This window comes from Pogona vitticeps, chromosome 1 (genome assembly GCF_051106095.1).
Source record: "Pogona vitticeps strain Pit_001003342236 chromosome 1, PviZW2.1, whole genome shotgun sequence".
NCBI classification, from domain to species: Eukaryota; Metazoa; Chordata; class Lepidosauria; order Squamata; family Agamidae; genus Pogona; species Pogona vitticeps.
The window spans coordinates 315,388,314-315,405,328 of record NC_135783.1 but is presented as its reverse complement, the minus strand read 5'-3'; the positions used below and the strand labels follow the sequence as shown (position 1 = coordinate 315,405,328).

The 17,015-nt window shown below is 42.2% G+C and overlaps 2 protein-coding genes across 9 annotated transcripts in view; both read left to right on the top strand.

Annotated features, from left to right (window-relative positions):
• Positions 1 to 5,788, top strand: part of BAZ1A (bromodomain adjacent to zinc finger domain 1A) — a 97,840-nt gene extending 92,052 nt beyond the window's left edge. For all 6 annotated transcript variants that reach the window (XM_078392333.1, XM_078392327.1, XM_078392322.1 and 3 more), the window contains one exon: positions 4,527 to 5,788. In XM_078392333.1, coding sequence (XP_078248459.1) covers positions 4,527 to 4,717 — 191 coding nt within the window. In that variant the 3' untranslated portion in view covers positions 4,718 to 5,788. The remainder of the gene's footprint in view (positions 1 to 4,526) is intronic.
• A 5,524-nt stretch (positions 5,789 to 11,312) lies between these two features.
• On the top strand, positions 11,313 to 15,744 carry CFL2 (cofilin 2). Of its 3 annotated transcripts, none has more exons than XM_020812266.3 (4): positions 11,313 to 11,457; positions 14,079 to 14,386; positions 14,477 to 14,553; positions 14,743 to 15,744. In XM_020812266.3, exons 1-4 carry the CDS (start codon positions 11,455 to 11,457, stop codon positions 14,853 to 14,855), a joined length of 501 nt encoding a protein of 166 aa, XP_020667925.1. In that variant the 5' UTR covers positions 11,313 to 11,454; the 3' UTR covers positions 14,856 to 15,744. The 3 variants fall into 3 exon arrangements, with proteins under 3 accessions (XP_020667925.1, XP_078248439.1, XP_072842461.1); XM_078392313.1 differs by lacking the exon at positions 11,313 to 11,457 and adding an exon at positions 11,690 to 11,896; XM_072986360.2 differs by lacking the exon at positions 11,313 to 11,457 and adding an exon at positions 12,023 to 12,204.
• The last annotated feature ends 1,271 nt before the right edge of the window (positions 15,745 to 17,015 follow it).

The following is a 17,015-nucleotide window of genomic DNA, read 5'->3' as shown; positions in this document are numbered from 1 at the left end:
TCATACTAGAGATGGAGGTATTAATATATGAATACAAATAATATCCCCGTGCAGCTGGACTTAACTCAAGCATCCTGCTGCGGCACCAGTCCCACTCATCCTTACAATCGCACCTTGAGCACCGCTCTCTTCTTACTCACCAGCTGTGCATGGAGACTCGTCCTCCCGCCCCCTGCCTAGAGTGGCCAGCTGTGCGGGAAGAGAGTGATGCTTCAAACATGATTGGAAGGATGAGCAGGACTGGTACCACAGCAGGACGGATGAGTGGACAGTCTGGCCCCAGGGGCCGGACCCTCGTTAAGTCCAGTTGTGCGGTGATAGTCATATTTGTATACAAATGTAAATACCCCCATCTCTAATCCATAGCTTTGCTGGTGACACCGTCTGCACAACCAGGTACTCGCTTCTGAGTATTTTTGTCTTTCTTCCTTGCCATGGAAGAAGACCACAGATGTTGCAGAACCTTCTTTGATGTCCTTCGTTTTTAACTTTTACAGGTGCTGAAAAAATACTACTACTCCCTTAAACTGCTTTGCAAAAGGTCTTATTTATCATGTTCAAAAGTACCTGCTCCCAAACATACAAATTGAGCTCAAAACAACACTGACACTCACAGTCAGTGTCAAACTAGTAGATATCAACTTTCCCTTTCTTTTCTCTTCCACTGACCCCACAAAAATGTGTTTACTTATCCTGTTCATGGGCTCCTTCTCACAAGCGTGTGTGGGACTCTGAGGAGCTATCTGCTGCTAGTTACATTTCCAGATAACTCCAGTTCAAAAGCAAAATGCATTCTAAATATCCATGGGGATTGGTTCCAAGGCCCCCTTTAGATGCTGAAAAGCGTGGATTATAGTGAATGTTATTTTAACAGTGGGCAGTTCTGGTAACTTCATCATTAGAACATATTTACCCAGTGTGTTGTTAGTCTGTGGAACTCCTTGCCACAGGATGTGGTGATGGCACTTGGCCTAGATGCCTTTAAAAGGGGATTGGAGAGATTCCTGGAGGAAAAATCCATCGCAGGTTACAAACCATGATGGGGATGTATAATCTTCAGGCTTAAAAGGAAGGTACCTCAAAATGCCAGATGCAGGGGAGGGGTATCAGGAGATGGGTATCTAGTTGTCTCGTCTGCTCGCAGAGGCATCTGGTGGGGCCACTGAGAGATACAGGAAGCTGGATTAGATGGGCCCTTGGCCTGATCCAGCAGGGCTCTTCTTATGTTCTTACATATATTTCAAGGATTTTTCTTTTAATTTTAACAATATTTTTATACCATATGAATCAATAGATACTGATTAACTGGCTAAAAGGTCCTATTGTACTACACAAACAGTTAAACATAATTCAGTTCCTGGTGCAATGTTAGAACACACAGACAATTCATAAAATTTGGAAGGAGCTTAAATAAATGCATTGTAAAGGAGCAAAATGCAAGCTTAAACTGAAGAAAGTAGGAAAAACCACTGGGCTGGTCAGGTATAATCTAAACCAAATCCCTTATGAATACACAGTGAAAGTGAAGAACAGATTTAAGGAACTAGATTTGGTGGACAGAGTGCCTGAAGAACTCTGGATAGCGGCTCATAACGTTGTACAGGAGGCAGCAACAAAAGCCATCCCAAAGAAAAGGAAATGAAAGAAAGTAAATGGCTGTCCAACAAGGCCTTGCATATAGCAAAGAAGAGAAAGGAATGCAAGGGAGATAGGGAAAGTTACAGAAAATGAAATGCAGACTTCCAAAGAATAGCAAGAAAAGACAAGAGGGCCTTCTTAAAAGAACAGTGCAAAGATATAGAGGAAAATAATAGAAAGGGAAAAACCAGAGATCTGTTCAAGAAAATTGGAGATATTAGAGGAACATTTTGTACAAAGATGGACATGATAAAGGACAAAAATGGTAGGGACCTCACAGAAGCAGAAGACATCAAGAAGAGGTGGCAAGAATACACACAGGAATTATACTGGAAAGATCTGGATGTCCCGGAGAACCCAGACAGTGTGGTTGTTGACCTTGAGCCAGACATCCTGGAGAGTGAAGTCAAGTGGGCCTTAGAAAGCATGGCTAACAACAAGGCCAGTGGAGATGATGGTATTCCAGTTGAACTATTTAAAATCTTAAAAGATAATGCTGTTAAGTTGCTACACTCAGTATGCCAAGGAATTGGGAAAACTCAGCAGCGGCCAAAGGATTGGAAATGATCAGTCTACATCTTACTCCCAAAGAAGGGCAGAGCCAAAGAATGGTCCAACTACCATACAATTGCACTCATTTCACACTCTAGCAAGGTTATGTTCAAAATCCTACAAGGTAGGCTTCAGCAGTATGTGGACTGAGAACTCCCAGAAGTACAAGCTGGATTCTGAAGAGGCAGAGGAACTAGAGACCAAATTGCTAACATGCGCTGGATTATGGAGAAAGCCAGAGAGTTCCAGAAAAACATATACTCCTGCTTCATTGACCACGCAAAAGCCTTTGACTGTGTCGACCACAACAAGCTATGGCAAGTCCTTAAAGAAATGGGAGTACCTGACTACCTTATCTATCACCTGAGAAATCTATATGTGGGACCGGAAGCAACAGTTAGAACTAGATATGGAACAACTGATTGGAAAGAATCGGAAGAAATATCAACAGCCTCAGGTATGCAGATAATACTATTCTGATGACAGAAAGTGAGGAGGAATTAAAGAATAGAAGGGGAAGATATGGAGGCAGTGACAGATTTTACTTTCTTGGGCTCCATGATCACTGCGGATGGTGACAGCAGCCACAAAATTAAAAGACACCTGCTTTTTGGGAGGAAAGTGATGACAAACCTAGACAGCATCTTGAAAAGTAGAGACATCACCTTGCCCACAAAGGTCCGCATAGTCAAAGCTTTGCTTTTTCCAGTAATGATGTATGGAAGTGAGAGCTGGACCATTAAGTAGGCCTACCACCGAAGAATTGATGCTTTTGAATTGTGGTGCTAGAGGAGACTCTTGAGAGTTCTCTGGACTGCAAAGAGAATAAACCTATCCATTTTGAAGGAAATCAACCCTGAGTGCTCACTGGAAGGACAGATCCTGAAGCTGAGGCTCCAATACTTTGGCCATCTCATGAGAAGACTTCCTGGAAAAGACCCTGATGTTCGGAAAGTGTGAAGGCAAGAGGAAAAGGGGACAACAGAAGACGAAATGGTTGGACAGTGTCATTGAAGCTACCAACATGAATTTGACCCAACTCTGGGAGGCAGTGGAAGACAGGAGGGTCTGGCATGCTCTGGTCCATGGGGTCACGAAGAGTCAGACACGACTAAACAGCAACAAAGAACAAAAAGGAGCATGTCAGCCTCATCCATGTCTATCTCAGTTTCCATCACCCTCCATATTAGAAGAAAACTTTGAGTGGGAGCTTACTGCATCTGTGAGTGTTTTAATGTTCAAACAGACAGAAGAAGCTTTCTTATTCAAGGTGTCCTCATGTACAAGGACAAGGCACAACAGATTAATTTTTCCTTTTGAAGTTTGATACACATTTGTGACAAATGACAAAAGCCAAGGTTGCGTCTTAAATACAGTGGGGTCTCGACTTACGAACTTAATCCGTATTGGAAGGCGGTTTGTAGGTCGAATCTGCATTTCCCATAGGAATGCATTGAAAACCATTTAATCCGTATCTGCTCTTTTCCGTCCATAGAAACTAATGGGAAGCTGCTATTCCGCCTTCTACCACTATAGGGGGATATTTTTTCTTTTTTTTTCCCCTTAGGTCAATAAAAGTTCAGGAAAGGAGGGGGGAGGCAGGGAACAGTTGAAATCTTTTTTTTCAACGAAGCCAATTTTAAAGCATGTTTTAAAGCATGTTGTGCTGATTTTTTTCAGCACAAAGACACACAGGCAGGCTTTTTAGGTGCTGAGCAAGCCTCCCCAAGCCTCTTCAGAGCCAGCCAATCAGCTGTTAGGTGGGGAGAGGAGGGGGCAGGAGCAGAGAAAAGCACAAAACGGCTGCCAGGCTCCCTGCTGGGTGCCGGCTTTTAGCTGTTTCCTGCTCTTTTTCAGGGGCTACCAAGGCCTGGTAAGTGGCTTTATTTTTTTTTTAAAGTTTCTGACCCTTTTTTCCCCTCCAGAAGCCTCTAAGGAGGGAGGGGCACTTTTTTTCCTGTTCGTAACTCGAGTGAAGTTCGTATGTCAAGTCCTTATTTCCCTATCAGGCGGCTTCGTAAGTTGAATTGTTCGCAAGTAGGGTCGTTCGTAAGTCAAGACCCCACTGTACAAGGAGAATTTCAATGATGGGTTCTTGGTTCAGGAAACAAAGCTTTGGGGTATCTGTAGACTTATGTTTTATTTAAATTCTCCTTAAAAGGGTCAAAGGCAGCTTACAATATTAAAAGAAACAATATTAGAAACTAAAACAATAAATTATTGCAATATTTTTTAAAGAATTAAAGGAATATCATATTGAAACTAGTAGATAAAAACAGTGGTAAAACACATTTAAAATAATATGTTTACTAAACGCATATTTTTTTTCTTTTTAGCTGAATTTATTGAAGACATTGAACTGATGTTTTCAAACTGTTTCGAATATAATCCACGCAATACAAATGAAGCAAAGGCTGGAACAAGACTTCAGGCATTTTTCCATATTCAGGCTCAAAAACTGGGACTTCCAGTAGCATCTGGCTACATGGACCACACTGCCCCAACAACCAAAAAATCCCGGATCTGATTTCTTCCTTCTAAAAAACTTTAACTAGAGTAATCTCTGTTTTTCATGGAAAATGAAACACTTAAATCATGCAGCTGCAGAAAGCAATAACACCTGCCACACCTTGGAAGTGTGGCCTGCACTATGTTCTCAGTTTATTAAGCACTCAGGAGAATGTAGGAAAGACTAACTTTGCTACAGTTTTGTTCTGTATCTGATAACTTTGAGAGATGTGTATTGAATACTGGTTTACAGTAGCTTTTGTATTTTTAATTACCATTTTTGTGTCAAAAGCCTTCCAAAAATACTTTTCTTCAGCACCAGGCATGTTACCATATTTTTATGTTTTTGTAAGAACCATAGGTGAAGATTCTACCTAGGCCAAAATAATCATTTGCAACACAGTGGAGAAATGACTGAAGTCACTTGACTATGAGTTTTTGGACACTACGTGAATTAGTAGTTTTATATCCTTTAAATTACTGTGCCAGTGCTGGTTGGAAAGATTAAGTCTGACTTTATTAAATAGATATTTATTTAGCATTCAAATAATTTGTGAATTTGTTTTGTATTTATAAAACTTTTACTTTGAGGATGAAAAAATCTTTTGCTTTCTTTGTGTTTTGTTTATACATGTTATGAACAATTAATTGTCTTCTATCAGTTCTTCTAGCAAAAATGTAACTTGCAGAACTATGTTTCTACATCTTTTTAGCATATAAGAAAAATGAAATGCAATCTTTCTGTAAGTACTTTTTTTTTCTGTATACTAAGCAATAGATCATTCTTGGTTGAAGCTGGGAATGAATATCAGGAATTGTCCTGGGCCCCAAGATAAATCAGCAGCATCTCTTCAATGATGTGTGTTATCCTCATGTTTCAAAATGTTTCAGTATCCAACTGCTTAATGTCCTTAAAATTTACCATGCTTTTCAGAAGATGTCTTTAGTACAACTGCCTTTATTTATTTATATTCTAAAATGTTGTATATTTAGTAAAAAAAATTGTTCAGAAATGCCTTGATGTCATTTTCTATATTTCTAATAATTCCAAAATGTCAGATAGTCATTAATAAAACTGCTTTTGTTTAAATATCTTGGATATCATAATATCTGACATTTGTCTGAATACCAAAGGACAAAAATCTTAACTCTTCTAATTGTAATAGAATTGTTTAGTCATGTTAGGCACTGACATTCTGCAAAGTACTAACTTAAGAACTAGACTTAAAATGTAAGTTGAACAGCGCAGAGAGACTGTCAAAGGAAAGTCTCTAATGAAGATAATGGATAGATTTCTGGGAACTATAAGGATTTGCCTAAAACATATGACTAAATGGCTATGAGCAATTTCTGATTCAAATGCCCCATTCATCTAACGCCAGTTGCTGAGAACCTGCATGGGAGGGTTATTGTCATGTACTAATTATGGCCTTCCCTTGGGAATGTGGTTGGCCACTGTAGAAACATGGTCCTCAATGAGACAGGCCTTTGATCTAATCCAACAAGGTTGTACTTTTATTCTTACGGCTGACTTTGTATAAAACATGTTGGGTTAACTAAGGCAGATTTTTACTGAAGTGAAGGCACTCATCTATGTATCATGTACTCTCCCATTAATAGCATCTGTCTGCATTAGATGAAGAGAATGAGGTATGGGAAAGGATGGTCCCTGTGATACCTATAAAAGACCACATAAGAATCCTTGGAATAGGCACTTGGGTTTTAAGTCCTGCTGCTCTTCCATCTAAAATTTCTTTCAACACACTACCCTAAAGGAATTTTATAGAGGTGACTTCCGAGAGTAGTGTGCATGGGTATGTGTGTTTTGTGCCATCAAAAATAGGGCTTTCAAGATAAGTGAGATAATTAAGGAGTGGTTTTACCAGTTCCACTTCCCCCAGTGAGTTTCCACAGCCAAGTGGGGATTCAAACCCTGTTCTCCAGAGTCCAACTCGTCACTCTATCCACTACACCACACTGGGAATAATTTCCAAGAGTAGAAATCCATATATCCCATTTCCCATTACAGTATTTTTTTTTTACTGAAATGCATACCTGGTCACAGTACTTCCTACTGCAGCAGTGTACTTATTCTGCACACCCCTGTTAAAATGTCAAGTGTCTGTGATGTAAAAAAATGAGAAAGATGAATCATTTCAGAACTTTTTCCACCTTTAATAAGACCTATGAACTGTACAACTCAGTTGAACAACAAACTGAAATCTTTTAGGTTGAGGGAAGTAAAAATAAAAAAACTGAAATAATATGGTTGCATCTGTGTGCACACCCTCTTATAACGGGATGTAGCTGTGTACACTAGTAAACAATCACGTTCAAACTCATGTTAAGTAGGAGTCAGTACACACCTGCTATTATTTAAAGTGCCTCTGAGGGACCCCAAATAAATATCAGCTATATTAGTAGGTCTTTACTGACATTTTCTTAGTCACATCCTACAGCAGAAGCCATGGTCTGCAGAGAGATCTCATTGTTAAAAGGTATCAGTCAGGAGAAGGGTACAAAAGAATTTCCAAGGCATTAGATAGACCGTGGAACACAGTGAAGACGGTCATCATCAAGTGGAGTAAATATGGCACGACAGTAACAATACCAAGAACTGGATGTCCCTGCAAAACTGATGAAAAGACTAGAATAAAATTGGTCAGGGAGGCTGCCAAGAGGCTTACAGCAACATTAAAGGAGCTGCAGGAATATCTGGTATGTACTGGTTGTGTGGTACATTTGACAACAATCTCTCATATTCTTCATATGTGTGGGCTATGGGGTAGAGTGGCAAGACAGAAGCCTTTTCTTACGAAGAAAAACATCCAAGCCCAGCTAAATTTTGCAAAAACACATCTGAAGTCTGCCAAAAGCATGTGGGGAAAAGTGTTATGGTCTGATGAAACCAAGGCTGAACTTTTCGGCCATAATTCCAAAAGATATGTCTGGCGCAAAAACACTGTACATCATCAAAAGAACACCATACCCACAGCGAAGCATGATGATGGCAGCATCATGCTTTGGGGCTGTTTTCCTTCAGCTGGGACAGGGACCTTAGTCAAGGTAGAGGGAATTATGAACAGTTCCAAATACAGTACCAGTCAATATTGGCACAAAACCTTCAGGCTTCTGCTAGAAAGCTAAACATGAGGAACTACTTCTTTCAGCATGCCGACTCAAAGCATACATCCAAATCAACAAAGGAATGCCTTCACCAGAAGATTAACGTTTTGGAATGGTCCAGCCAGAGCCCAGACCTGAATCCAATTGAATATCTATGGGGTAATCTGGAGAGGGCTGTTTGTTCACAGGAGACACCCTTGCAATCTGACAGATTTGGAGCGTTTTTGCAAAGAAGAGTGGACAAATATTGCCAAGTCAAGATGTACCATACTGATAGACTCACACCCAAAAAGGCTGAGTGCTGTAATAAAATCAAAAGGTGCTTCGACAAAGTATTAGTGTGCACACAGATGGAACCATATTTCAGTTTTTTATTTTTACTTCCCTCCACCTAAAAGACAAGGCTGTATATTGTTCCTCGGCTTATTTAACTTATATTCAGAATACATGCGGAAGGCTGGACTGGAGGAATCTCAAACCGGAATTAAGATTGCCGGAAGAAATATCAACAATCTCAGATATGCAGATGATACCACTCTGCTGGCAGAAAGTGAGGAGGAATTAAAGAACCTTGTAATGAGGGTGAAAGAGGAGAGTGCAAAAAACGGTCTGAAACTCAACATCAAAAAAACTAAGATCATGGCCACTGGTCCCCTCACCTCCTGGGAAATAGAAGGGGAAGACATGGAGGCAGTGACAGATTTTATTTTCCTGGGCTCCATGATCACTGCAGATGGAGACAGCAGCCACAAAATTAAAATACGCCTGCTTCTGGGGAGGAAAACGATGACAAATCTTGACAGCATCTTAAAAAGCAGAGACATCACCTTGCCAACAAAAGTCCGAATAGTCAAAGCTATGGTTTTTCCTGTTGTGATGTATGGATGTGAGAGCTGGACCATAAAGAAAGCAGATTGCCGAAGAATTGATGCCTTTGAATTGTGGTGCTGGAGGAGGCTCTTGAGAATCCCCTGGACTGCAAGGAGAACAAACCTATCAATTCTAAAGCAAATCAACCCTGAGTGCTCACTGGAAGGACAGATCCTGAAGCTGAGGCTCCAGTACTTTGGCCATCTGATGAGAAGAAAAGACTCCTTGGAAAAGACCTTGATGTTAGGAAAGTGTGACGGCAAGAGGAGAAGGGGACGACCGAGGATGAGATGGCTGGACAGTGCGAAGCAACCAACATGAAATTGACAGACCTCCGGGAGGCAGTGGAAGATAGGAGGGCCTGGCGTGCTCTGGTCCATGGGGTCACGAAGAGTCGGACACGACTAAACGACTAAACAACAACAACCACCTAAAAGATTTCAGTTTGTTGTTTGACTGAGTTGTACAGTTCATAGGTCTTATTAAATGTGGAAAAAGTTCTGAAATGATTTTGTCTTATTTTTTTACATCACACTTGACATTTTAACAGGTGTGTAAACTTTTTATATCCACTGTATTCATTTATCTGCCTTCCTGACAAAACATTTGTTCCTTGCAAAATATTTGTTCTCGTCAAATGTATCAGTACAGATCTGTTGTGTGCACTTACATAAGCATGAGGGCATAGTACCTTTGAAAAGGTGTTTCTCATGTCAATTCATAATCAATGCGCACAAAAATGTTTTACCCAGTAAACTACTCCATCACTGTCTAATCTTTCTCCTTCACACCCATGTTCAAATCTCAAATGGCACTACAGTATTTATTTAAAATATTTCACCCTGTCTTTCTCCTTTAAAAGGACCCAAGGCAGTTTACATCACTAATGAACTCTTCTTTGACATTAATAACCAGTAATTCCTCTTTGGTACACACCCATGATGGTAACAAATATCAAGCTGTAATGTGAGAATGACCCTGGGTCTCTGAGGAAGCAGAGAACCTGAGAACAAAAGCAAGATTTCTAGTATTGTCTTTGCTTGTTTGAGCTTTGCAGAGCAAAAGATGCCTTTAAAATACTGTAAAAAATTATCCTTTTTGGTTTTTACTTTTCAAAACATTGTTCTAATATTGTAAGCCACCATGGGTCCTCTTGAGAAGAAAGGGGGCATATAATTATTTTAAATAAATATTCATTGGAAAATCAGTCTTTTACAATACCCTCTTTGCATTTGGTGAAGTCCTCTTCCAAGGGTTATCTATGAGGAGAGCAATTTTTGACTCTTGGGTCATATTTCTTCACAACCATCTTCATGGAACCTCTTATAAGGTAGTCTTCTTTAATTATTTCTTTTCATCCTCCACGAAAGCTCATTCAAGCGGCTGTAAGTTTTCCAAAATCTATTTCGGGTGCCGCCGGACTCCCTGTTCTGGCTGCAACAGGCTGAAGACGCTAAAGGAGGTCCAGGAGAACCCGCCCGCCCAGCGCCCAGCAGCGCCCAGCAGCGCCCAGCAACCACCACCACCACCACCACCACCACCACCACCACGACGGAAGGGCCCGTCTCGCCTTCACCCCAGCCCCCGCGGTCTTCTCGCACACCCGGCGGGGAGCTTTTATCTTGCCCCGAGGTGCCGCCCCTCGCCAGCTGCGGCAGAACAGGCTCGCCAGATCCGCTCCCCCCCACACACACACACCGACGGCCACGCCCAAAGGACGGGGATGGAGGAGAAGATGCAGTCGCGGTTGCTTTTTGCCGCCACCTTCTTGGTCGGCTCTCCTCCCTCCCTCCCTCTCCGAGGCTGCCGGTCCAGAAACCGGGGGGGGGGGGACGTTAACCGCCTCTACGGCTGCCGAGTCTCTGGTTTCAAGGTCCAGGCTGTAAGGGGGGGGGGCGCTTGCCTTTCCTTTCCTTTTCCTGACAGCGGCTGGTCGGTGGAGAGAGCGGGCGGAGGCAAGCGGGCAGGGGCGGCGGTTGCCGGGCGAAGCCGTCCAGTCGTTTCTCATGCCTTTTCTAGCATCCCTCGTTCTTCTCCTCCTCCTCAGGAGGTGCGTCAGCAAGGAAAGCTGGAAGGCTTGTTCTGCCTCGCCGAGCCCCCCGCTGTCTCCCATCCACCCACACACCCCAGACAGATAGACGGCGGCGGGGCCAGTAGCCGTCGCCCACTCGGACCAGGAGAAATGTGCCTGGAGAAAGGCGCCCCTCCTCGTCCTCTGTGGCAATCCGCGCTTCCCCGGGGGTGGCGAAAATAGCAGGTGGGGGGGGGGGGGTTTCGAGCGGAGGCCGCGGTACTCCTTGCAAGGAGATGCGGGCGAACCATCCCAGGACCGTCTCGGCGGCCAGAGCTGGGGGCGACACCGGAGGGTGGCTAGGCAGGTGTCTCGCCTGAGCTTCTTCCGAGTTAAGCCCTCCTCCCCTGCACGGAGCGAGGCTGACAGGAGAGAAGAGCGTAACAGGGCCACGGAGTGTCCAAAGGGAGCGCAGCCCCTCGCCCCTCCTCGGCTCCCCCTGCAAAGCGGGGCAGGGCCTGCAGCATGTGGGGAGAGGCGGCAGCGCCCATGTGACCAGCCTTTCCATCTTCGCTGTCCGCCCGCCCGCCCCGGTTTCTCCCGCCTATCTCCTCGCTTCAGCCCAGCCTCCGCCCGCTGCCGAGCCGCGCTAGTAGCGCCAGTCAGGCTCTGCTTCGTAGGCAGTCGCACGGCCACCGCCGCCACCACCGCCATCGCCGCCGCCGCCGCCGCCTCAGGGACCCGGCACTATGGTAAGGGCGGGGCAGGGGAGGCTGCCTTGGGTTGAATGTGAGCCGGCCGCGGCTCGGCTTCTGCCAGGCGACGTTGAGAACGGCAGAACCAGCCCCCCCTCCCTCGAGGGGGCCGAGGGGGGGGTCAAGCGGGCCCGGCGGCCTCTGGCGGCCATTTTAGTCTAATTTTAGCTGGGAGTTTGGGAGAGGGTCTGATAGGGATGATTCCCCCCCCCCCGGCCCGGCTCACTCGGTCCCTACGGCATGGAGAGGGGAGCCGGCTTGTCAGGAAGGGAGGAGGGAGGCTGAAGCGCCCTGGAAGTGGTGGCCGCGTGTGGAGAGAAAGGGGCCCTTCCTCCCAGGGTCTTCCCACACACACACACACACACCCGCTCCGTTAATAGGTGCTTTTTATCTTGGAGGAATAAATGGCCTTGCCGAGTATGCCACCCAGCCTGACGTACGTGTGTGGCAAAAAAGAGGAGGGGGGCGTTATTTCTGCCTGCTTCCTCCGTTCTGATATAGCGCGGAACGGCTCTTTGTAAGATGGCAGGGGCTGCCCTGCCCCGGGGGGGGGAGCGGTTGCGCTCTCCTGGGGCTGCGCGGGGACCACGTCGCGGGGGTGGTGGTGGTGTTTCTCTATGTTCTTCTCTCTTGCCCTTTTTTGAGGAGGAAGAGGGCAGGCACGCGGGAGCGGAGTTTGGGATCTAGCCGATCTTGGGAGCCTCTTGTCAGTACAGGAAAGATTCTTATTACTGCAAGCAAAAGGTGTCGTTTGCGTTTTTCCGTCCGCCTTTTTTAGTTTGAGTATACAGGAGAAAGAGAAGACAAGGTTTTGTCGTTTGGGAGGAACTGGAGATGACGTGTCTTTCTTATTGATGGAGGACCTTTTTCTTTGGCTAGAAAGGGATGGTAGATTTTGCCTGTTTAATTCCCTCCTTGGCCCCGGAATCTCTGATCTGCATAGGATACTGTGGTTGGGTTGACCTTCCTTTCGTTTTCATCTGCAGGACATTGAAATTTCTCCCTTTGTGTTTAAAAAGATGTAATAGCCTTACTGTCTTAACCGGGATTGTGATGGAGGAGTGACGCATAGCTGGGTTTGTCCCTTTCTATTGTGCCTGTAGCTTATCACTTCTGTGTCAAGAACATGGGAGGAAGCACCAAGCAGGCTGTTCTTTGTTGGAGTGTTTTAATTAATATTAATTTGTGGGCAAGGCACACCTTCAGTTGGCAAAGCATGGAGCTGAGTGTTATATATCTTTCATTGTGTGCTAATGGTACAGTATATGGTTTATACAGTAGCTAGGAATTAAGGTGCATACAAACACGGAGGGGGGGCTTTTTTTTTTCTAAACAGAAAAACTGTCCTGTAGGTTGCAGTAATTCAATTCAGTAGGAGGCTAGAGGCCGCCCTGTAGCCTAGGAATGCATAGAGGAAAATAAAACACGTGCTGCCTGTATTTGGACAGCATTACTATATAACTGGCATTGTATTTTTGCTAGTGGAAGAGAAGGAAAAATGGCATATGCCTTTTTAAAAAATGAAGATTTGTTTTTTGTGTTCTAAAGAATAAGCCAGAAATGAATAAACATCTATCCCTTGGTTTTAGTTTGCTATTAAGTAGCAGCTACTTAATTGTATAATATGATACAACTTCCTTTAAAATGTTTGTGTGCCTTAAAATCTTGTATTTTGTTAAAGGTTTTTCTTACCTGAAAAAAGGTCACTACAATTATAATAAATTGTTATTTTGAACTGTATTTAAGGGGGAAAAAGTTGTGTCCCCTTTATGTATTATAGCAGTGCTGTTGAAAAGCGCTTTTCTGCGAGTTCACTGCATAGTTAGATCAAAAGGCCAACAACTATCAGGAGGTCGTTTCCAGCAGCTTTGGCCTCTTCAAATGAGGGCCTTTAAACCTGTACCTGTGCTGTTACATGAAAAATGAATAGCAGAAAATCAACTTGCATGGTTATATTCTAACTTTAAAAATACCTCTGTCCAGTTAGAATGTGTGACTTACATTCTTTCAGGCTTTCTTGCACAGCTCAGTGATCTTAGAAGAAGTGTACATTCTGTCCTTGAGTCTTTCTTCCTGCAGTAACTTCACCGTAGTAATTATAGAGTAGTATTAAATAAAATTTAGAAATGTAAACTATAAATCTGACACAATACAGAAGGCATTTTTTCTATTCTTAGAGGTTTACGTCAGTGGACAAAAGTAGAATAATAACAGTGTTGTCTATGAGCTCTTACTACTACTTTTACTTATTTCAGGGAAATATCCTATATACTACTAATTGTATGTACTCAGAAACAAATCTTTCATTAGAGTTTACTTTCAGGTAAATGTACATATGATTTAAATCTTAAATGAATCAAAAGCTTAAGCTAAAACTATGTCATTGACCTAAAGATATTAGCCGGAGACAGAATCTTCTCTGATAGCAAAGCCCTATACATTCAGAAAAAATACCTTTTTGTTCAATAGGGTTTGTACCTAGTTAAGTGTGCATAGGATTGCATTCTAAATCTGATATGTCACTTTGTATTAAGTTTTTAATATTCATTCTATTGCAGACTTACCTTTTTGAGTTTACATTCAGTTTTATTTTATTGAATATTATCTTTGTCTTATAGGCTTCTGGAGTAACCGTGAATGATGAAGTTATCAAGGTTTTCAATGACATGAAAGTACGAAAATCTTCAACGCCAGAAGAGATTAAAAAAAGAAAGAAAGCTGTTCTCTTCTGTTTAAGTGATGACAAAAAACAAATAATTGTAGAAGAAGCAAAGCAGATATTAGTTGGTGACATTGGTGACACAGTGGAGGACCCTTATACATCCTTTGTGAAGCTGTTACCTCTTAATGATTGCCGATATGCTTTGTATGATGCAACTTATGAAACAAAGGAGTCTAAAAAAGAAGATCTGGTATTTATATTCTGGTGTGTAAATCAAAGGATTATAGTTAACACAGCATTTTAATTTATAAACTTCAGTGGATTGAATAACAAGTTTTTCCTCCCCATCTTTAGGGCTCCAGAGAGTGCCCCTTTAAAAAGCAAGATGATCTACGCAAGCTCTAAAGATGCCATCAAAAAGAAATTCACAGGTAGGAGTTGAGTAGTTTCTAAATTGTGGTTTTACGTTTAGTTACTTGCTCAAAATGAGTAACAGTTCTGTACGGGGTACACCTTGTTTATCCTGCAATTCAGTTAGGCAAGTGGGTTGGTATGTAGCAAAGATATGTGAAGTTCTTTTGTTTTGAACAAGTACATATATGTTAATTTGTCTTTTTCAGGTATTAAACACGAGTGGCAAGTAAATGGTTTGGATGATATTAAGGATCGCTCAACATTGGGAGAGAAACTAGGAGGCAACGTGGTAGTTTCACTTGAAGGAAAACCCTTATAAAAGGACAGACAAGTGCCATCTGGAGCTTCCATTTCTACAGCTCATTCAATTGGAATAGTGTTAGCTCATTTTGCCCCGCCTTTCCAGATCCCAGACACCTGAAGAAGATGTAATTTAATTAACAGTCTACAACTGATCACCAGACTGTTTTTAAACTTGATAGTTTTATGTAGATTCCAAGGAATGCCTTCCATCATATACTTAGCCAAAACTGGTGATGCAGGCATTCCTTGCAAATGTGTATAATGAATGTGGTAGTTGATGTGGATAGTCTAGCCAAGCAAGAAAAGGTTTAAGCTAACTGATTGCCTTTAAAATATTGTCCAATGGTCAAATGCTCAACTCTATTCAGTATTACTTAACAGTTGCACTTGATTGCAGTTCCATGAGGCTCTTGTGCATTCATACACCTCACCTGCCTTGACAAGCCTATTTTTTTTGTTACATGGCAGCACACAACACTATGCATTTAAAGCACTTTTTTTTGTAATATGTTTGATTTCTAAACTCCCCTTGCCCCAAAATGCCAGCTGAGTTCTGTAATTATGTCATCAAGCTGTTGTGGTACCTCAGTCTCCATTCCTGTTACATGCATATCTTTATCATCAAAGTAGCTGTAATGATGCCTTTTTGTTTTTCCTTTGAATGTACACTACTGAACAGGAGTAGGAACTGTCTCTTTACCATGCAAGTCTTGCAACACTACAGATGTTTTGTAAAACATCAGTCATACGGCAATTTCTGTATAAAAAGGAGCCTTAAATGGAACGCTGTTTTTGAGAGCAAATATATTGGCCACGTTGCAATAAACTTGTGGCTTATTACAGAATGTTGCCTTGTTTTCATTGAAAAATATGGAATAAAGTATGTTTTAACATTTTGCACACTCCTTCCCTCTGGCAGTACTTTTAAAAGATATTTACCAGTTGCTTTCCACCTGTATAATGATTTTTTTAAATTATTATTTGTTATTGTAAGAACGATTTCAATAAGGGACCTTCCCCAACCTTTACTTACTTTATGTTGCCATTGTTCGGGAGCAAATAGGCTAGCAACCTCCAGCTAACTTATATGTGAAACCTATAAGGGAAATTATTAGCCAGACAGTGCATTAATACAGAATGGTCTTCACAGTTCTATGTGTTACTTTAGCATTGTGTGTACCAGTTTTTGTCTGGTCACAGGGCAACTGTTCTTCAATTAACTTTTGTACTAATAGGACTGGAAGGCTTTTGCTGCTACTAAGTCTTGCATCAGGAACATGACTGGCAAAGAGCCAGACACTGCTCTCCTTATAGAGAATTTGATCTGCTGTGTGCGAGCAGCCCTCCGTTAGCCAGAGCTATTTATGGCAAACACATGCTTTTGTATCTTGTCATCAGTTCTCCACAAATGGCAAAACTGGACATGATTCTGCTGGTATGCATAAAGGAACTCTGCTAGGCAGCCAATCACTGTTGAAGTATACATACCACTAGGAGGAATGCTTTCGCAAAAGGATAAAAATTGCAAACAGTTATGATTTCATAGAAGAAGGTAGCAGAGAGTAGAAATAATGTTTAATCAAAAGTAAACTTGTTTTTAGTCATATCTGGGAAGAAATAAGTAGATTATGAGGAAACACAGGACAGTAAATTGAATAATTTTCTAAATTATTCTATAGAACTTTGATTATTTGAAGACTTCACCTGTCTCTGGCTTATTAGAAGTGAAGTATATAATTAGGAATACTCTCTGAACTCTGTTGAACCTAGGGCATGCAAACTGTTAGTGTTAACTGTTCATAGCAGGAAAAGGGATACCGTAAAGTTGTTTACAAAACATTCTTCTTTATATTATTGGAAAGTATGTGCCCCACATCTTGTTACAGATATTCTTCCATGTGTACCTACAAAAGCCTAGCTAGGGTAAAAATTTCTTTCTTGATCAATTCTGTTATGTAGAACTGCACTGATTCCCTTCTAAATTAGAAGGTACTGAAAGAGTACTTTGTTGGAGAAACCCCAGATGCTTTAAAATGAATGTTAAAACTTTTTGAAAATCTGTACAGGCCAGTGTTTATCCCATCTGCAGTGTAAAGCACTGTTTTTCAGTTCATGTCATCCTGTGCTAGTGTTATTATTGGTGTTTGCAGTGTTGAACAGATACATGAAGTTTAAG

Excerpts from the sequence above, each read along its gene's own strand:
- CFL2 (XM_020812266.3), top strand. Across the intron at positions 14,387-14,476 it reads GATCTGGTATTTATATTCTG|GGCTCCAGAGAGTGCCCCTT; the intron begins GTGTGTAAATCA and ends CCCCATCTTTAG. Across the intron at positions 14,554-14,742 it reads CATCAAAAAGAAATTCACAG|GTATTAAACACGAGTGGCAA; the intron begins GTAGGAGTTGAG and ends TGTCTTTTTCAG.